This window comes from Trachinotus anak, unplaced genomic scaffold, assembly GCF_046630095.1.
Source record: "Trachinotus anak isolate AG129_WGS33_773 ecotype Australia unplaced genomic scaffold, CSIRO_AGI_Tana_v1 ptg000032l, whole genome shotgun sequence".
NCBI lineage: Eukaryota > Metazoa > Chordata > Actinopteri > Carangiformes > Carangidae > Trachinotus > Trachinotus anak.
In genome coordinates this window covers 10,882,097-10,902,669 of record NW_027273883.1, presented here as the reverse complement: position 1 = coordinate 10,902,669, position 20,573 = coordinate 10,882,097, and the positions used below count along the sequence as shown (strand labels likewise).

Below are 20,573 nucleotides of genomic sequence, written 5' to 3'. Positions count from 1 at the left end.
TGTTTGCTGAGGACGGACCTGAAGGAAATCCAACATGACATTTTGACCTCAGCCTGAAATCAACTAAGCTGCTTCGGGAACCCAAATGAGACAAACTGTTCTTAGCTGCATTCGGCTCATGGAACAATGTGCAGTGTCCCTCAAAATCAAAACCAAACTGTAACTTCAAGCCCATTCACAACAATTGGCTCTGAACCACCTTTATTGTCAGTTATTCTGTTTCATCAGTGACTCATCCTGTAACTGTCCTTCTGTTTCTGTCAGTCTATTGCAACTGTTAACAGAGGGGGAAAAAAAACACTCTTGCCCTTGTCTTGACATTGACATGTAAGAGGGAAGTTCAGGCTTCCTGGCTTGAGCAGTGTGTCCAGTAAAGTGGAAGTGTTGTGTGTGTGTGTGTGTAAGTAAGAGAGAGAAAACTGTAGAAGAAGAAGAAGCTGGACTGAGCGCTCTTCATGCTGCATTTAGGCTTAATAAGAGACCTGAAGTGGGAACAAAGCATAAGATGTGGTGATTAAAATTCTCCATATCCTTTGGGTTTTATTTTACAGTCTGGTAGACATTACCTGCGTCTGTACAAGAGCGTGTAATTTTGCCCGATACATGAATCTTTGACTGCTTTGTGTCTGTTTCAGTTCAGCGCCGGGATAAAAATAGCAGTGAAATGCTTCTCTGCATGGCATTGTCTTAACAGGAGTTCAGTCTCGTAATGAGACACTCTTTCTCTGCCCTCCTGAGAATACCACTGGGATTACTCGTGTGTGCATAGCAGTCTGAAGAGAAGGTTATGAATCTGAATGGGATATATGCAAGCATGCATCTATAAAATGTAAGTTCAGGGTTTCATGGGGAAGCAAAACAAGAGACAACACACTGAAACAGTCTCCAAATGGTTTATTATAATGTTTCCTTACAGCCATCCCACCCTTAAACCCATCGGCCTTGACACAATATGATTAACATGTAATGGACACCTCCCTCAGCCAATGAGAGAGAGCGGATCATGCACATCTACAGGGAGGTAAAAGCCACAGAGGAACATCATAATTACACAAAAGAGACACCGATATTAAAAAGACAAATGAATCTGATTGACAAGAGCCGTGACACTGTTTACACAAAGAAGTTGGTAAACTTTTCAAGTAAAGGCGTGGACTGCTTGTCCACCTCAAGGTGTAACTGTCAGTCTTTACAGCTTGAGCACTTGGTGTGGAAGTTAGTATGCACACAGACTATTCTCAGTGAATTTAACTCTTTTCAGTGCAGTACAGTGCATGTGTCAACCTGTCCCTTTTCTTTTAGACTAAATATCCCGGAAAAAAGATAAAGGAAAAGGAGGGAATGACATCATTACACAAAATACTTTGAATAAAAAGGGGAAGATGACTAAGTGCTGAGAGCGAGGGATGATGGACATGTGTCATCTGAATGGAGTAGACCTCTTATCTGGACATGGTGACATTGCAGCTGCCTGGGTTTTTGTTTTTTTTTTTTTATGCCTTGGCGTTGATGATCTCGATGAACTCTGGCTTGAGGGAGGCTCCTCCTACGAGGAAACCGTCAACGTCTTTCTGGGAGGCAAGTTCTTTGCAGGTAGCGCCGGTCACAGAGCCTGAGAAGGAGCAGGTAGACTCGTGAGAGGAGGCAGACGTGGGAAATCAAAATGAGAATGATCATTTTTCATCTCGTCGCACTGACTGACCTCCATAGATGATCCTCACAGAGTTGGCTACAGCCTCAGATACGTTGGTCTTCAGCCATGCCCTCAGTTTCTCATGAACCTCCTGAGCCTGAGATGTCACACAGGAAACACACACACACACACACACACACACACACATTATGACGGGTTATGTAAGAGACTGTATTAATCATAAAACAGGAAATATTCAGTGGTTCCTAATATTTACCTGCTGTGGGGAGGCAGTCTTGCCGGTGCCAATGGCCCACACAGGCTCATAAGCGAGCACAACCTTGCTCCAGTCCTTTACATTGTCTGTGAAAAGAGACGTGTGATAAGACTTGAATTTGTATTTCGTAAGGTTTTGGATTTCCACACTCTGGCTTGTGCAAACATGCCTTGGAATATGTGTTACAATATTTAAACTCTCTCCTGTGAATATAAAACTCTACGGTGGGATTGTCAGGAGTCACGCACCTGCGATGACCTTGGTCTGAGCAAAGACGACCTTCTCTGTGATGCCGCCCTCCCTCTCGTCCAGCTTCTCGCCAATGCAGGCGATCACGCCGAGACCACTCTCCAGAGCGTGGGCTGTCTTCTGGCCGATGAGCTAACACAACAGAGGATGTAACGATGGGTTTTTTTTGTCCGTCTTACACATGTAAAAGAATGCATTACCATTTAGCACTCAGTGTAACTACAGGCAATGAAAGTGAACGTATGGTTTAAAATCACCCAGAATTACCTCATCGCTCTCTCCGAAGACGTGGCGCCTCTCAGAGTGGCCCAGGATCACCCAGTGAACACCGCAGTCCTTGATCATCGCAGGGCTGAGACAAAGAATATTCACTGAATAAACACAAAAATAATCAATTCTGCTCCATTTAAAACCAGAGGATTTTTAAAGTGACAGCAGAGCTGCTTTTCTGCATTTCAGTCATCTATATGATGAAATTGTTTGCATCTATTCATCTTTCTTCGCTCGCTATCAAACCTTTATTTTCCTCTGATGGACGCAGCGTACCTGATCTCCCCAGTGAAGGCACCCTTGGGAACTTTGTAGCAGTTCTGAGCAGCCACACCGAACTTGGCATCCAGCTTGGACCTGGCAAAGTCCAGGTAGATGGATGGAGCGCCGCACACCACATCTATTAAGAAAGAAGAACAGAACCAAACAAGGTTACACTTTATAAAAAACATTTTTGACCAGCTTCCTTAATATCAGCAATGTGACGGTAGTTTGAAATTGACTTTTGGTTCATTAGAAGATATTAACTGGACGTACAAAGTGAATTCAGAGAAACAGTAGTTTTTCATTTCTCTTCATTTCAAATAATTGTATCACTTCACAGTGACACAGCCTTTCTGACAAGGAAAAGTCAACCAAAACCACAAAGGGTATCTAGACATTGACACAGTATCAATAATACTGTATATTTCCTGCACTTTCTTAAATGTTATTTTTGCTTGGCCAATTGCCATAAATGTGAAACAGCATGTTCAGCTGCTGAATAATATTCCCAATGATGGGCTTGAGGGGTCCAGGCCACAGGGTGCTTTAACCATGGCCTGTTAGTTAAGGAACAGCCCGGATTATGTAAACTGGGAAACTAGCCCGAACTGCTGCCAAGTACAAATATACATAAGCATTCTCCCCCCTCCCCAGCACTACAACACAGTGGGGGATTGAATAGACAAATTCAGTCCAGACTTTTCATGTAAGGGTCAACCATGATAGGAGTTCAAACCACAGGACTGGAAACTGCCATCAATTTCAAACTGATGAACAGGTCTTAAATAGACAACAATCTACATCAACGTGCAACTATTAAATCTGAGTTATTCGTGTTTTTGTCTTCTTCACGTCAGTAATACTTGTTGCAGCAGCACTAAAATCAAAACAAGCACCAGATTTGCACTGCCCATTGCCCAGTTGTCAAATTATATTAAGAAACTCGCCATATCACCCTCATGTGCAAAGTCAACAGTCTGCATGAGTCAAGCAGAGTACAGTAAAGTTAAGACACTGACATTCACAATGTAACTGTATCTTTGGGGTTACAGGAGTCTATATTAAAACACATCGTTATTATTGGTTGAGCAAAGGTCATTTCTCCACTGTAACACTCAGACCTCTCTGCATTAAAGGTCTGAGTTCAGCCTCCGAAAGGTCGCTCACATGGCTGCATTCTGCAGAAGTCAAGGAAAAGTCACAGGCCGGAGTTCAAAAGGTCAAATAAAAGAGTCTGAATATGCTTCATGTGAAGAAAATCGGTCTGGGAGAGGAACCAGCCGAACTTTGACCTTAAAACTCAGAAAAGAGGCCAGTGGGGAAAAAGTGCTTGAGTTTCAGCCTGGGCTTCTCAGGGGGCGGATTCACTGTCGGAGCAAGGTCCAAGGAGAGGCTGAACAGAGTGACAGTTTGCTCCTGTGCAGATCAGGCCTGTGGGGGGGACATACACAACACCACAGTTGCATAACACCAGTTTGCAGGAGCACTGCTGGCCTGATGACAGCGGAAACAGGCCCAGACACATGCAGCGTCTCCCTGCGTGTGTTCAGAGTATCATGCCCTGAACAAATAGAGTCGTGTCTTAAAACAGCAGCAACAGCGGCGGCATTTTGTGTAAAGTTTGTCTCCAGCCAGCAGGAAGCAGATGTCTCCTGCTGCATTCAGGCCGTGTCGGATAAACGGTAAACCGGATTACTGTACATACAGGACTACTCCGCGGTCCTGAGGTGTTTCTCGCCCTGCTCCTTCAGCAACACCTCTGACAGACCGTCTCAACAAGTCAAATCAAAAACGACCTCACAGTGGGCTTACTGTATCATCAGCCTGCAGACGAAGCAGGAGCGACCTGACGCACTTGAATGCACCCCGCTCCCTCACGGCAGAGGCCGGGCTGACTGATGGACTACGTGCCGCTGCAAACGCACACCCACCACCGACATTACCGAAAATCCCATCCGTATTCACACATTTCTGTCCGCCCGAGGGTTCGTGTCAGCTCGATTAAAAACTCCCACACCGAGGGTAACTTCATCAGGGCACAAACTGTGGCAGGTGGAGGCCTCTGATGCCGATTGTGTCATTGATTTATTGAATGAACGATGGAGAGAAATCAGGTCGTGACATCGAGGAGGCGATACGTGGCTAAAGCAAGCGAAAGTGTGACACTGGTAACAACAAAACAAGAGGCTAAAATGTTAAAAAACAAAAAATAAAATCCTGTCTCAATCCACATACCGACATTGGGGTCCACCTTGGCTCCATTCATGGTGTGGATGAGCTCCCCTAGGCTTTTCTTGTCGCCGTTCATCTTCCAGTTTCCACCAACGAAGAATTTCCTGGTCATGTTTGCGGGTTTTTCGGGGGTGAAGGTGTTTGCTGAGAATTAAAAACGGTACCGACAAAATACCAGGGTGCACTTCGTCTGGGACAAGAGAGCGGACGTGAGACAGAAGCAAGGGGTATTTATGAACATGGAAAAAATTAACCCCTCCTCTCACTCGGCTCCATTGGTTTGTGGCGGCACGCCCGTAAACGCATCTCCCCATTTGAGGAAGGGGAAGAGTAAAATGTCATGCTGCATTCAGGTGCACCTGATACAGTGGGGGTCCTGAGGGGGGGGGGGGGAAAGTAATATGGCTCTCCATTGGCGCCATAGACTTGGCCAAAGGTGACACAAATTGAAAAAAAAAACTATTTGCTAAACATAAGATGTGTTTAGGTGTCATATATATATAGACAACATATCAGAGTAGCTTCAACTTCATGGAAATAAAGATTAAAAAATGGAAAATGTGACAAAATATATGTAAAACCTTGGATTTCAGACTGCAACTGGTCCACATACGTGCAGTGCGAAAGTTTTAGGCTCTAAAAGTAAAAAATAATGTCATAAATAGTTTTTTTTTTTTTTACATCATAAAAACTGCAGTAAGTATAAAAAAAACGAAATTATCATTTCTCCTTGGTTCAACATATTTCAGGCACCTCCCTGTTGGTATTGTGTGATGGATAAGAATCTATATATCTAAAAGGCCTAAAACTTTTGCACAGTGCTGAGTGGGTGTCTAGGCCTCTTCTGTTGCTAATCCAGATATGTTCACTCCATGACAGTTGAAGCAGGAATAAATGTAAAAAAAAATAAAATAAAATCAACAGTGAAGATAAACCTCATGAGCCCCGTCTTGCAGTTTTTAAGATGAATAGATGTTATTTTGCATTCAGCTGCTGTAAGTTAAAAAGAATAACAAATGAGTCCAATAACACATGTAGGCCTAGTATTAAAACAATATTTACATTTTATATTTGTTTATTGATAAACACAGAAAAAATAAATAAATTGCAGCACCAGTGTTTAAAGCAAGATTCCCCCATTCCCCTTTTTCTCAAGGGAGAATAGTCCAAATTTAGTGATCTGGAGGGGAATCACAGCCACCACAGTAACTGTACCATCATAAACCTGAGTATAATTTCAGTTTTGATATCTATAGTCTACACACTTTCACTTGTAAACTCACATTCATTTCTTTAATAGCAATGCCAGGTACAAAAACTACAGTTTTAACGTATTTATCAGTTTATCACTATTTAAAATCGACTAAATGCAGTATGGCAGCGATCTGTGACTGAAACTGTGTTTGATTGGCTGAGATGACAAAGGTCCCGCCCCCTTTTGTGCTGGTTAGCCGAGTATGCAGCCTTCTGATTGGAGGATATTTTGCCTGGTTTTGTATTCCCTGCATGCACTGCGGTTAAAAAAAATACTGTTCAACGCAGATTAAGTTGAATTTTGAAGAGGTTAAAGTTTATGTTTGCCACAAATATAAAAGGATTTTTGTTTTGTTTTGTTACTGTTGTCCTTTTAGCTGTTCCTAGTCAAGACACATTGCAACACCATAATAATAAGATATGTATTTAGAGTACATGTAATGTCAGGCTAACCTCTATTCTTGAGGAATTTTTGCTCTTTAGATATTTGTCTAGTAGGTTTCTCTTAAAGGGAAGCCCGCACTGTATGTTCAATAACAAATCTCCACTGGAAAGAAGTTTCATGTAAGTGAAACGCATCAGGGACTTTATTATAGTATGATTGAGATAATAGAAGATATATAACGTAGACTAGTATGCAATAAACATCTACTACAGATTATCAAAACAAGTTAGGCAAAGTTCTTTGTTTATTTGGTTTAGTTTTTTTTTGTTGTTTTTCTTTGAGTTTTTTTTTTTTTTTTGTAGCTCATTACTCATAACTCAGAATATTTTGTTGTATTGTTGTATTATCTAATTTGTGTTTCAGGATTGTATTTCAATGAAATGCCATTTCTCCAGTAGTAGGTGAGGACTGACAGAGCTCCAACAGCAAAAAAAAAAAAAAAAAAAAAAAATGAGTGACTTATGAGTGACTTATAAAAGCAAAAACCTTTATTTTGTTAGAGGGCATAACAATAACATTGTGCAGAGGTTTTCCAGCCGACCTGAGTTGTTATTCCTGCGTGTCACCATGTGGGGGCAAGCTCCCCCCATTATGTCAGGTCTGTTTTGAGCGCAGACGGTTTGGACCGGTTTGGGAAGCTTTAGGTGCTTTGACGCGCATCGCTGTGTAAGGAGACACCTGTCAGCCTATAGGGACACACCTGAAAACAAATGACCAATTAAACCGCTAATGAGGGACGGGGAAGACAGGAGAGGAGGGGTCGGAGGTGGAGATACACAGAGAGGTTGGAGGCTGAACCTTAGAGGGAGTTTAAAAAGCGGTGTGTGTGTGTGTGTGTGTGTGTGTTTGTGTGTGTGTGTGTGTGTGTGTTTGTGCGCACACGCTGTGAGTCAGTAGAGTTCATCACAGAAGGACGTTTCCGCCTTCAAGAAAGATGGCGGCTCCCTTGCTGGAGAAACTGTCGGAGTCCTTAGGTTCCCCGGAGCCAGCGGTTCGACTCATTTTATCTATTTTAATCGGTGAGTTTCGTCTCATGACATCCGTTATTGTGGTAGTCAGCGAAACGACCCCCACCCCGGCGGCAGGTCGAGGGCAGCGGGCAGCAGTGTGTAACTGTCCCTGCTAACACGAAGCTCAGCCAGGCACCGACTGAGGTACATAGCTACAGGCTGAAAACCAGTTGTTTTGCTTTGTTAGTTTGTGAACAGCTCAACATTTTGTCCTCATTAATCGGTCAAGAGGCCTGAAACAACCGATTAATTAATAGAAAGCCTCAGCGTTCAAGTGCCCTGCTAAATATCACCAGCGGTGGGTGAAGTGGCTGGTGACCGGCTGGCGGTTGCTGGCTCCCGGCTAGTTTTTAGAGGGGCTTGGGTGTCCCGTTAACTGTTATATCTGTCTAATTGCTGGACCCAGCGACCAAACTAGACAACTAGGTCAAGTAAGCTAAGCAGTTACAGTTCACACAACCAAATCACCCCCTCCTCCTCCAGTGTGATGAAATTGTTAGGCTGTAGGATTAGCGTAATTGTATGAGACCAGTGTTGTTGTTGTTGTTGTTGTTGTTGTTGTTGTTGTTGTTGTTGGGGGAGGGAAAAGCTTTCACAAGGAGAATGAGCTCAGGCTGCTAAAATATGTGCCCCCTACTCATTTTACTGTTCATCACGGTGTGCATGTTTACTTTAACTTGAGATCTGCTGTTTAATTTTAGGTTGTAACACGTAGCTCTACTCCAGGACTGAAGGGTGGGAATGACAGGGGTATGTGTGTGTGTGTGTGTGTGTGTGTGTGTGTGTGTGTGTGTGTGTGTGTGTGTGTGTGGATGGGGTGGGGGAGGGTGTACTCCATGCTGTCCTCTCTGAACTTTGCTCTGACACATGGACACGTCTGTTTTTCTCTCTGTGTAGCCCCACACGGTGCAACACAATAGACTGAACATGGCCATTCAGATCAGTATTTGGTTGGCTAGTGCCTGAAACCCTTCAGTCAGCCTGTTGTGTGCTCCTTGTCCCAGAGTTACTCTGTCAATCTTGTGTAATGTTGTTGTCCCATAGTAACTGCCTCGTACGTAACAGTGGGACCTGAAATAGCAGGATGTTTTGTCAGCTTTTCCTCTCCTATACATTGGTTAACAAAAGTTTTGGCCTTGGTCAGCCAGCTGCTTTGCAAGAGCACTCAGGAAGGGCTTGATTACAGTTTTATCCCCCACCCAAAAAAATTGGACTACAACAGCTACAGATAAGTTTCTCAAGAAGCCTGACTAAGAATAATAAGCCCCACAGCAGCACCTTATTTACAGCATTGAGAACGTTTTGAAAGGATAAGGTTGTTTATTTTATTTTTTTTTAATGTCGAGAAATCTCATGAACAGAAAAATAACTGTCTTTAATGTGTAAGGTGTCCTCCTCAAACCCCTGTTCCTCATGGAGACTCTGAAATAACGGATCAGAAATGCTTAGTTTCATTGTTCAAAAAGGCAAATTAAGGTGCTAAAAAGCAGGTGCTGCGAGCCAACATTACTCAACAGTTGAACCTTTTCAGCCAAATATTAATACACTAGTGTTAATATGTGCTAGGGAATATTTATGATGGCAGGACAGTGTTTGTGGGGTTGACTCAAAATAATCTCCAGCGCCCCTTTTGTCTACCAGTGCAACAGTGTGGCTCATCGATGATTGATGGGTTTTTAGTGTTTGGTCAACAGTGGAGATCTATGGCATGGAGGAATAAGACGTCCCAGGCTTTGGCTCTACCAACAGTACTTGTTATTAAGATGAATTCATTCTTCATTCACCTTATCCTTCAAAGTGAGCTGGCAGAAGCAGAAAGAAACTTGACTGTTACTTTACAGTAAAGATGAATTAATGAAGCACTTTTTATGTTAAGCTGCATCTAAGCTGCTGCGGTGCATGTGAATATGCTAACCCTGCCTTGATAGCCACTAATTATAGTTCTTGGTTAGTCTCTGGAAGGACAGAAACAGCTGATTTGGGTTATTGGACTGTTTGTCCTTTTATTATCACATTTGCACTCTGAGAGGAAATAGAATCACATGATAATTCTGACAAATATATTCATAATGTGAAATTTTGAAGAAGAAGACGTTTCAGATATTTATAGCAGATATGAATAAATAATTAGGGAACTAGATGATCTTATGTAAGAAGACATTTTACCACAATCACTGGTAAGTGTTTGTTCTTTCCGTTGTTGTAATCTTTCTCCTTGAGATGCCAGATTTACACCAACACCCACCACACATGCACACCAGTGGTATTAATGTGTTGGTATGTGTGTGTGTGTGTGTGTGTGTGTGTGTGTGTGTGTGTGTGTGTGTGTGTGCCATGTGTTTCTTCCACAAGGTCAGTGTTATTAATATGACGAGGTGTCAACAGTAGCTGATATGAAAGCACAAAGTTTAACACTTTTTTTCTCCTGTGTTTCTCTGTGTCCCTGCTGCAGGGTACCCCTGTGCTCTGGTGTACCGGCGCTTTCTTTTCTACCAGCCCGCCACAGTTATCCACCTGTTCCACACGTTCTCTGGACTGGCTCTTGCAGCTTTCAACTTTGGTGAGATGAAGAGGAAGATTTTTGAAGTGTTGTGTTTGTGGTGGAAAGACTGCATAGGCATTATTCAGGTGTAGAAATGATAATAATACCATTATTTATATATAGTTGTGCTCATTTACCCACAAGTTTAAATGGGTTAGAGTTAGGGTTAAGTTTGGGTTAAGTTCATTCAAATATGTGTCAGGCCTTCTCTAAAGCTGGCCTGTGGAGAAAAGTTAGTCAGTGTACCGTTTGTATATTTGGATTCTAACAGATGCGTTGAATGCATTTTGTTCTTCATAAAACATTTGCAAAGCTAGTTTTGAAATTTGAATTTACTTGGTGTTAGTCTACTTCTTCTTTCCTGCGTTTGACGGTGCATTGCTGTTTTCCTCTTCTCTTTTCTGCATGTGTGCATGAGATTAAAAAAAAAACCAGACCTGCTCAAGAAAATATTTGGCAGGAGTGTTCAGAAAGACCCCAGGGTGCCTTTAAAGTTAAAGGTCATACACTGTTTACCTTGTATGTCAGCACCAAACAACTCAACTACAAACTCTGAAACTTTGTCAAGTCATCAGGTTCATTATTCAACTGACTTGTGTTGATGTGTTTACTAGTCTCTCTGCAGAGTAAACATGTTTAAATGTTACTTAAACCATTACCAGTTATCTGTGATTTCAGAAGCAGCAAAAATATAACTTAGCTTAGAAACAGAAAGTTTGGAACATAATGGTTTAGGGATGTCAAGTTGAAGATTAAGCTCAAGTCTTTTGCATGTGGATGAGTCATCAACTATTGTTGACTAATTTCTGGTTTTGCAAGGAAGTAAATGTGGTTTTCCTCAACAGACCAGTAGGTTTGAGCACAAGAGATTATATCTAAATGTTATTGTTATGCATGTAGCCATTTCCCTCTGGGGCTTAATACACACTACATTAAGTACATTATGGGCTGCAACTAATGATTATTTTCATTCTTTTCTTGCTTAAGCAATTAGTTGTTTGGTGCATGAAATGTTGAAAAACAATGAAAAATGTTCCTCAAATTCCCAGAGCCAGGGGTGATGTTTTCAGGTGGTTTCTTTTGTCCAACCAACAGAAACCCAAAGATTCATCAATTTTTGATGATGGATTATTGCTTTTGTCATTTTTCAAGCAAAAATTGTGAACTTTTGCCGATTCCTATATTTGATGCTGTTCCTTGCTATGTATGGCCTGGTTAAATAAAACAAGAAATCTCATTGACATTGAAATTTCTTAGACAAAACAATTAATTGATTCAGCTGCTGATTACTGTCTAGGTTAATCAATAGTAAAAATAATTACTAGTTGCAGCCCTAATTCAATTTAATGTTACAGAAGGCTAAGTAACCAGCAAATATTCACATTTGAGAAGCCGCAACCACTGAATCTTTAGCGCTCTTGTTGAAAAAGTTGAAATGACTTATTGTTTCAGCTCCAATAGAGTAAAGTTATATCTCTAATTTGCCACAAAAATTGTAAGACCTCTGGATAGGATGTAAGGATGAATTGAGGCACCTCTTCATGGATGAGAGTGGCATGCTAAACTAACCACAAATTGCTAACGTTTATCTTTTTTTCTCTGTTCTTTATTCTGTTGTGGCTGCACTTGGATTTTACAGCAGGTCTGTTGCTTTATCTTTCTCCTTGTGGAATACTTTTTCTTCCAGCCCTCTTTGAAAGCTCATTTCAGGTCGGGTGTTTGTCATGTCTGTGCCTTGTTATCGTCTTTCCATCTCTGCCAATATTGAACTGTGGAGGAAAAATACGGTTGTCATGTCCAGTTCTACAGGTCACACTTGACCGCATTCACCATCATCCTCTCCCCCCTCCCCCCTTCTGTCGGTCTCTTTCCCAGGCTCTCAGCTTTATCACTCCGCAGTATGCGTCCTTGTCCAATTCCTGATGCTGAGGCTCATGGGAAGGACAGTAACAGCTGTCCTGAGCAGCTTTACCTTTCAAATGGTGAGGTGTCCCAGTTTATCTTTTTTTTCTCCTTTTCCATGTGCCCAGGCGTACTTGACTACTAGCAATAGCTCCCAACTGTGCACTGCCAGACTTTCACCGCAGTGGCTCTGGTGCTGCCCGCCAGTTTGTCTGCACAGTCCTATATCTGAGTTCTGCATCTGCAGTCTGTGATTCCATTTAATTTCCTTTGTTAATGCCTACATGCTGTCTAACCTTTGTATCTAAAAGAGCCACTTACAGCTAAGGCCAATAATCTCATGATGAAGTCACAAGCTTCCTGTAGAAACGTTGTGGCCTTTATTTTTGCATCCTCCTGCTTTTTATTTCCACACATTGAAAACAATATGGTAATGAAGAAATTTTTTTTAAAACAGAATTGTGTCCACTCTAGATTTCTTCTTTTAAAACAACTCACTTCCTGTGAACTGTTACAGCACACTTCTTTTCTCCTGAACTTTTTTGTCACCTAGAACTGTGATAAATTTCTGTTTATATTTGATAGGGCCGAGCTTTGCTACGTGAGGTTTCTGTTTTCATTTTTTTTTTCTCTCCTCATCGTCCTGCAGCTGTACCTGCTGGCAGGATATTACTACACAGCGACGGAGGAGTATGACATCAAGTGGACTATGCCTCATTGTGTCCTAATGCTTAAACTTGTTGGTGAGTGGACTCCAGCTGTCCTTGCACTGCTCTGCTTGACGAACCCAATTGTTTGATAAAAGTAGATGTTTTCCCAAAGTGTTTGATTTGATGTCTTCCTATTGTTGTTGTTGTGTTCTCCCTCTGTTTTTCGATGAATGATTAACTCACCAATAAACTACTGACAGGGCCTCTGCATGCTTTAAGGTGTTAATTCAAATGATCATGTCAGCATTAGTTGCCCTAACATAGTGTCTGACACCAGTTGCATTTTCTGATTACAGGTTTGTCATTTGATTACTATGACGGCGGGAAGGAACCAGTGAGTTGGTTGATCTCTCTTGCTTTTGCCTGCTTGATCATTGGTCAATATATTGATGCTGTTTGTCTTGAAATGTTCTTTGTTTTGCTCATTGTTTATCTCTGTTAGATCCAGTAACTGTCATTTCTCGCCTCTTTTTTCATTCTGTCATGTATGAAAGAGATGTTCCCATGCCAACATAGCTATTCAATACGTTTACCATAAACCTACAGTGTGTGGGAGCAGAGCTTTCCTAACTGTGACTCAAACACACACACTATAACATTATAGCCACGAGACTGCATACTTTACTTCAAAGCAAACAATACTTGGACACACCAGGCCAGCTCAAAAGAAGAAAAGGAGAAGAGGAGCTTGTCTGATGCTCTGCTTTGCTTTTCCACCTTTATACGTAGCATCAGTCATTTCAGGCACTGTCCGTTTGCCTACTATAGGCCCTAGAGAGAAGAAGACAGCATGATTTAAAACAGCAGGAAAAAACAGGACAAAAAGTGCAAAGAAATGCTAGCAAAGGTGTAACATAGGAGTAGGTAATATGGATAAAATTGTCTAGAGATAGCTGGGTCAGTGCTCAGTATGCCCACTTAGAGCCATCTTGGTATAGATCCTCTTATTATCAGCCATGTTAATGTGTATGCCATTCATTGCTGTGTCCCTGACTTCACTTTACCAGTCTTTTAAAGTATATTTTATAACAATTAGCTTGTCTGTTGAGTAGCTTGAGCAGTGCTTGCTCTCTTTTTAGTACAGCTAACACAGCTGTGACAGCTGTTAATTGCTCCTTCTGTTGCTTTACTTCATTTTTATTTTAATCAGTATTTATTCTGTGCTTTTCATTCTGTCTGTGGGGGGAAAAAACTCCTCTGGCTGATATTATTACTATTGTTACAAACAAAGGCCAAGGGTCCTTCTTCAGTGTAGGGAATACAACCTGCAATTAAATGGCAGTTAATTAGTATTTAGTGCAGTTGCATTGAGTTTGTAGTCATTGTAGGTTTTCGTCAAATAATTTTGTAACAAGATACATCCTAAGCTCATAAATGTGCTTTAAATATATTCTCTTCTCCCCTTTCTGTTTGCATCCTTCCCTCTTTGCTATCACTCATTTCATGGTCTTTTCCTTCTCGTGTCCTTCAGTCGCAGCTGAATTCAGAGCAGAAGAACGCAGCCGTGCAGTCTGTGCCCTCTCTGCTTGAGGTGTGCGGCTTCTCCTACTTCTATGGAGGCTTCCTGGTGGGGCCCCAGTTTACACTGCGCAGCTACCAGAAGCTGGTGGCGGGGGAGCTCACTGACTGCCCTGGAAAGCCTCCAAACAGGTAAAAGAGTGAGAAAATTATGAGTGATGAAAAGAAAAATGAGCTGAAAAATGTATCTTAATTACATCTCTGTCAAAACTCTTCTACAAACTGTCCAGTGATAACTCTGCAGTTAACATTATTACCTTCTTCTCTCCCTTCCTCATCTTTTCCTTTCATTTTCTTTCAGTGTTATACCAGCTATGAAGAGGTTTGCTCTGGGTTTTGTCTGCCTGGTGATATACACAATATTTAGTCCCTATTACCCAGACAGCTACTACTTAACTGATGAGTATGAGGTGAGAATGACAAACAATCACTATGTAATGTAATTATGTTAAAGCACCAGGATGCTGTCAGTGTCTATAATGGAAATCTATGTCCTTTCCTCAGGCTCAGCCGTTCTGGTATCGCTGTGTGTTTATTCTGCTTTGGGCTAAAGTCATTTTGTATAAATATGTCAGCTGTTGGGTTATAGCGGTAAGTAGCCTCTCTTGATTTTCAGCTTTGTGCACGATGGCAAACTGCTAACAGCCACTGATTTGGTTCCTGAAATATACCTCAGTTATATCAAACTGCACTTATACACAGTGCAAAGCTCAATACTTGCAATGAGAGAGCATTAACTACCACCCTTTACAGGCCTTTTCATGCATACAAATACACATGTTAAAATTTTTTCTCGCACACCCTGATCCACTCACATGAATTAAGGTGCAGCCCCAGTTTGTCCGGTTCTTGTGCTTTGCGGTGTGATATAACATGTAAATGATGATAGTGATGTGTCTTCTGTGTGTTACAGGAGGGTGTATGTATACTATCTGGCCTAGGCTACAATGGGGTTGTGGATGGTAAGCCCCAGTGGGATGCCTGTGCCAACATGAAGGTGTGGCTCTTTGAAACCACGCCACTTTTTGGAGGAACCATTGCCTCCTTCAACATCAACACAAACGCCTGGGCTGCCAGGTCAGTGCGGGGCCTGAAACCTGTGAGGTTCTCTAGCTTTGATTCAAAGTGGTGCTGCAAAAGTTAAATATTTACTTGGATGATAACAGTGGGTAAAAATGTATCTTTTGGTTCAATCCAATCTGTATACATGGCAGTGGTTCAAGAAGGAGTAGCTAAATATCACATGCCGAGGCCTTTGTCCACAGTTTGTTTTTAAGACTAGAGGAATCATCGCTGAGAGAGAGGGGACATCCTGGGAGGGCTGTAAAAGTTTGCTGTTTTTAGACAGTGACAGACAGTTTTCCAGCAGCAGCTTCATGCATGAAATTCCTTGCACACAATGGTGACACCATTTGATGGTGACAACAGTAAGCAAAGCATTTTATTCAACATACAGTTTATTACATGGTCCAGTTCATTTGAATGCATTAACTACCTAAAATGACTTTTGCTTTCTACTATTCAAAACCACATTAGACACAGAGAGTGAAGAAGGCGGGAGTGGGAATTGGTTTTAAAATGGAACTAAAAGTAGTTAGGATGTAGAAATGTGAAACGTCTCTCAATAAGTAAATAATAAAATAAATTAGAACTTTACTTATGGGTGATGTTATACTGCATGGCTAGTCGATGGAGAGCTTTCAGGCCCTTGGTAGATACAGACTTGACACTTAAAATGCTCTTATTGTCTGACCTATGAAGAAATGTCTATTTATAGTCGCCCGTGTGCCTGTGTGTTTAAACAGTTTAGTAATAAATGGGTTCAGGTAACACAATGTTCGATTTATATTATGTTTCTTAAACCTTCTTCTTCTGGAAAAAGAAGTACTTATAAAAATATGCATGTTTTTTCATACAACACACAGTAAGTCAGAAACCAGTATGTATTAGAGAAGTTTGACCAAGTGATACAAGAGGCACAGTGTTTCATATATGGTGAAGGGCTCAGTATGCTTCTAACTAACAAGTATGTAAAAATGTTGTATTAATGCAACTAATGGCAAAAGTGTTTAGAGCTTTTCAGGGTGACCACATTTGAAGCCATCGTCAGTCGAGTTTTCAATGACTTTCCGGAAAATCTGCAAAATAAAATGCAAATTACTGTGCATTTCCATCCACTGCTGTTGTTTGAATATTGAGAGTTGGTTCATTGAGATAAACAGCTGGTAGCACCTGACTAATTCCCCAGTCAGGTGCCGTGCAAAAGAAAAGGGCACAACAAGATGACATAATTAAAACCTCAAACGATGGAAAATCATGTGGAAAACGTGATGGAAATGTGGCCTTTATGTTGGTTCCAGACACCATCTCCTCAAACGTTTTTGCGGTGTTGCACTCGGTTATAAACACGATAATTGACAGAGGTGGTTGTGTTAAAAGTGAGTACTAAAAGTACTTTCTCTCCTTGAAACACCCATCAGTCACTGTGTTAAGAGGAAGTGCTCGACAGACAGACACGCAAAAAAAATTGCCTGATGCAACCCCCAACCCCAAGTTCTGCCGTCACAAAGGAGAAAGGTTTTCGCGTGTTTTGCGGGTGTAGATGCTGTAAATGATCCGACAAGCACTTTGTTTAAAACACACCGAGGCCTGCCTGGAACAAGTCTTTTAAACAGTAGTGCTTCATGTACCTGTTTGTCTGACCCTGCCCTCTAGAGCTAACACTTCAGCTCGTGACCAGTGTGCCATAAGAAAAAAACATACATACCGTATGCACACTGTGTCTTGACTTGTTTTTTCTAATTTTTTTAAATTCTCTTTATGTTTTTTAAGACATGTCTTCAAACGATTGAAGTTCCTTGGCAATAAGACCCTGTCTCACGTGGCCACACTGCTCTTTTTGGCGATTTGGCACGGCCTTCACTCCGGGTACATCTTGTGCTTCTCTATGGAGTTCTTCATCATCACTGTAGAGAGACAGGTATGGAGATGGGTAACCTGGTAACCTTATATTAGTTACATGCAGGGAGCTTTAACTATTTGAGTATTTAGTTCAATATGTGGTTATTTTGTTGTTTACTTGTGTTTTTTTTTTTTTATATCTTTTCATCTGTAATTGTATAAACCCACTGTTTCATTTTTAACAAGATCTCATGTCATTAAATGGCATCAGTTTATTACATAACCATTTTTTACATTGTATTACTATCCAATATTACTATTACATCTGTGTGTGTGTGTGTGTGTGTGTCTGTGTGTGTGTCTGTCTGTCTGTCTGTCTGTGTGTGTGAGACAGGCCCTGGCACTGGTGAGGGACAGTCCCTTGCTGACGAAGCTGGCCAACAGTGCACTCTACCCTCTCATCTATGTAGTCCAACAGTTTATACACTGGCTCTTCATGGGCTACCCCCTCGTGCCATTCTGCCTCTTCACCTATGACAAATGGCTCAAGGTAACTCACTTATATCATGGAGTTTGGGTGTCAGAGCTCACATATAAGGGAAGAGGGACAGAGGACACAGACACTCAGAGCACAGTTAAATTACTGTGTGTTCTGACCAAAAACACAATTGTGTTAAAGCAACAGGGGGGGCTGTGTTTGTGAGGAGCATGATGGTTTTTAAATGCCAGTGAGATGTTGGAAAATAATTCAGGGGCCTGATTCACCAAATTTTAAACACGCAAGGCTGTGATTTACAGCACTAGTTCCGATCCATGCATAAGCACTCAAGAGTCTGTAGAGCTTGAAAATTTATTTGGAGGGTGCGAGCAATAGTCACTTGTGAAACGTAACGCTGCTACCATTTCCAATCTGTGTGTAAGCAGCACTCAACATCTTCAAAGGAGTGTCTGTCCATGAATCAAGTTGCAAGTTGCTTTTATGAAATAAGCTCCAGGAAGACCAGTTTGAGTATTGGGATCCATGGGTTTAATAGCTTATCAGAGACCAAAACTCTACCTACCAGAAATGCATTCTTGCAAGCATTTGAGTTCAAGCGCAGGGCTTTGCTAGATGCCGTCGCACGGTGTTGTGGGCAGGAAAACTTTTTGATGGTAACAAGTGCACAGGTGGTGTGGAGACAGAGCAGGAGTCATTCTTACCACTGGGATGTGTAAATGATGATCTTCATTTAACTGTTCTGTCATCTCTGTTTTCCAGGTGTATTCTTCCGTCTATTTCTGCGGTCATATATTCTTCCTCGTAGCCTTTTTAATCATGCCATACCTCCGTAAGGCGCTGGTGCCTAAGAAGGAACGGAGCCAGAAGAAGCAGGAATAAAACTTGGTACTAAGACTTGGCATGGTAAGCAAGCACAGGCCTTATATTTAGCCATTTTGTTTCAGTCAGTAATGTTGTGATAGAGACGAATGACAAGCTGTGAAATTATCTCTGCTTTTCCTGCCAGGTCTGTCTGAGGCTGAATATCCACTGAAGGGAACTGTGACTTTCAAGGAGCAGAACGGAAAATATTTTAAGGCCTTTAGTAATATATACTGTATGTCCATGTAAAAAAAAAAATTCTATATATTTTTGTGTTTTTAAATGGGAAGGGTGTTTTTAATAAACATTCTGAGAAATGTTTACAGGAAATAACCATTGTGCCACGTGGGGTAATTGTGAGCCAATCAGGGGCGATTTCCTGTTTGTTTATTTTTCTTTTTTCTTCTTTTTTTTTTTTTATTTCAAGACATGTGGGGCTTGTAGAACTTGAGAGACTTACATGCTGTCGACACAGAATTGCACTCACCAGTCACGGGTCCAGAGTCTGTCATTGACTCCGATATGTTTTTTGTTTCATTTCTCTGTCTCATGTCTCGCACCACCCGCATTTAGCAGCAGCACTAAACCTGTACAGGAGGTTTACACACAGCGCCAGTGTATGTGGCGCTTTCTAATGTAATAATACATCATGCATACTGCTTTCTGCAAAAGACAGACGATGACAATAATGATAAAAAGAATAATAACAATAATAATCGGGGTGTGGGGGGGGGGGTTTCTTGAAAATGGCTGCCAGTGGTTATACAAGCACTGTAAATCACACACTGTACACTAACACTCGACTCAAAATGGCCTTGTATTAATGAATGTTTTTACAGTGCATTTGTCCTTGTTTTAATTTGATTTGTGATGGGGAAAAAAAGACTTGATTTTATAGCGTTTTAACAGCTTTTATGAAAAAGAACATTTTTGTAGCTTTGGATAAGATTTCATGAATGGATTTGCATTGTTATGCCTTTTCCTCATTTGATGTTTTTGCTGTTTTTTTTTTCTTGCCATACATCCTGCACTCCCACTTCAGCCACTCCTGTCTGTCTGTCTGTCTGCCTTGATTCAAGCCCGGCCCTCACCTCTGAAATGCACAGATGTGAAAGTGAATAATTTCATAAAGAGACTTGTGTACTACCTAAGCATACATTCACTACAGTTATCTGTTTAGATCATCCTATATTCACTCTGGCCTCTATGAACAGGAGGCGTGGGCTGTTTCTTTTTTTTTTTTTTTTTTTTGTTGTTGAGGAATTCTCATCATTTTGAACTGGAAACTAAAACAAAAAAAAAAAGAGGGAAAAACATTTGTGTTTGATTTCCACAGTTTCACCTATGACCTGTTCTTCTGTTTCTAACAGCAGGCGATAATTAAAAGAGTGTGAGGCAGAAGCATCCCATCCCACTGTGGGATTGGCTCTTTATTTTTTATTTTATATCAATTTTTTTTTTGGGGGGGTGGCCAGATTATCTGATCCATGGCATGCTGGAGGATAGCCCAGCACTGCTGCTGCTGTCCCTTTGCTGATGCTGACACTAAGGGAGGATGAACCTCACTGTAGCAGCAGCCCAGATTTTAGTAATATTTATACATGACATGGTGATTATTAATTGATGTGAATTGCTATTTCAAGAGACTGCTTCGTTTGCCTTATTCCTACCAAATGTACAAAGGAAAAGAAAATTGGGGGTTGATAAAGGGGGAGTGATTTTTCAAAAACAGTTTTGTAACTTCATTAAAATGCTGCATTTCAAGCAATGACTCTGTGGTTAATGTCTCTGGGTGTGGGTGTGGGTGTGGGGATGGACGTCTCATTGCTTTTATCTGCTTGACAGGACCACAGGGCAAAAAGGGGTGATATGACGTCATTTTGCGGTCTGTGGGAAGCATGGGGGGAAATTATTATTTTTTAAATAAAGGGGAGAGGTGGGGGGTGTTCTGGTGAAGCGGACCCTGAGATAACGTGATGAGATGAATTGCTGTGTCGGAATCTGAG

General features: G+C 41.4%; 2 protein-coding genes and 1 non-coding gene across 4 annotated transcripts; 2 read left to right on the top strand and 1 right to left on the bottom strand.

Moving 5' to 3' along the window:
* Positions 1-879: 879 nt before the first annotated feature.
* On the bottom strand, positions 880-5,135 carry tpi1b (triosephosphate isomerase 1b). Its single transcript, XM_071469696.1, has 7 exons — positions 4,929-5,135; positions 2,706-2,829; positions 2,427-2,511; positions 2,159-2,291; positions 1,911-1,996; positions 1,703-1,790; positions 880-1,612 (listed from the first exon to the last, which is right to left on the bottom strand). Exons 1-7 carry the CDS (start codon positions 5,035-5,037, stop codon positions 1,494-1,496), a joined length of 744 nt encoding a protein of 247 aa, XP_071325797.1. The 5' UTR covers positions 5,038-5,135; the 3' UTR covers positions 880-1,493.
* A 1,508-nt stretch (positions 5,136-6,643) lies between these two features.
* LOC139613972 (U7 small nuclear RNA) lies at positions 6,644-6,700 on the top strand. Its single transcript, XR_011686868.1, has one exon. It is a non-coding gene; the product is annotated as a U7 small nuclear RNA (small nuclear RNA).
* A 744-nt stretch (positions 6,701-7,444) lies between these two features.
* lpcat3 (lysophosphatidylcholine acyltransferase 3) lies at positions 7,445-20,335 on the top strand. Of its 2 annotated transcripts, none has more exons than XM_071469820.1 (13): positions 7,445-7,643; positions 10,087-10,194; positions 12,052-12,158; positions 12,728-12,821; positions 13,085-13,122; positions 14,260-14,438; positions 14,608-14,716; positions 14,811-14,897; positions 15,220-15,383; positions 17,139-17,286; positions 17,602-17,757; positions 18,466-18,609; positions 18,713-20,335. In XM_071469820.1, the coding sequence occupies exons 1-12, from the start codon at positions 7,559-7,561 to the stop codon at positions 18,583-18,585; spliced, it is 1,395 nt and encodes a 464-aa protein (XP_071325921.1). In that variant the 5' UTR covers positions 7,445-7,558; the 3' UTR covers positions 18,586-18,609; positions 18,713-20,335. The 2 variants fall into 2 exon arrangements, with proteins under 2 accessions (XP_071325921.1, XP_071325922.1); XM_071469821.1 differs by having other exon boundaries at positions 7,530-7,778.
* The last annotated feature ends 238 nt before the right edge of the window (positions 20,336-20,573 follow it).

Coding starts and splice junctions, on each gene's coding strand:
- tpi1b (XM_071469696.1), bottom strand. CDS start 5,037: ATGACCAGGAAATTCTTCGTTGGTGGAAACTGGAAGATGAACGGCGAC. Junction 2,830..4,928: donor CAAGGTGGACCCCAATGTCG/GTATGTGGATTG, acceptor CTTTCTTAATAG/ATGTGGTGTGCGGCGCTCCA. Junction 2,292..2,426: donor TCTTCGGAGAGAGCGATGAG/GTAATTCTGGGT, acceptor CTGTTGTGTTAG/CTCATCGGCCAGAAGACAGC.
- lpcat3 (XM_071469820.1), top strand. CDS start 7,559: ATGGCGGCTCCCTTGCTGGAGAAACTGTCGGAGTCCTTAGGTTCCCCG. Junction 12,159..12,727: donor GCAGCTTTACCTTTCAAATG/GTGAGGTGTCCC, acceptor ATCGTCCTGCAG/CTGTACCTGCTGGCAGGATA. Junction 14,439..14,607: donor CCTGGAAAGCCTCCAAACAG/GTAAAAGAGTGA, acceptor ATTTTCTTTCAG/TGTTATACCAGCTATGAAGA.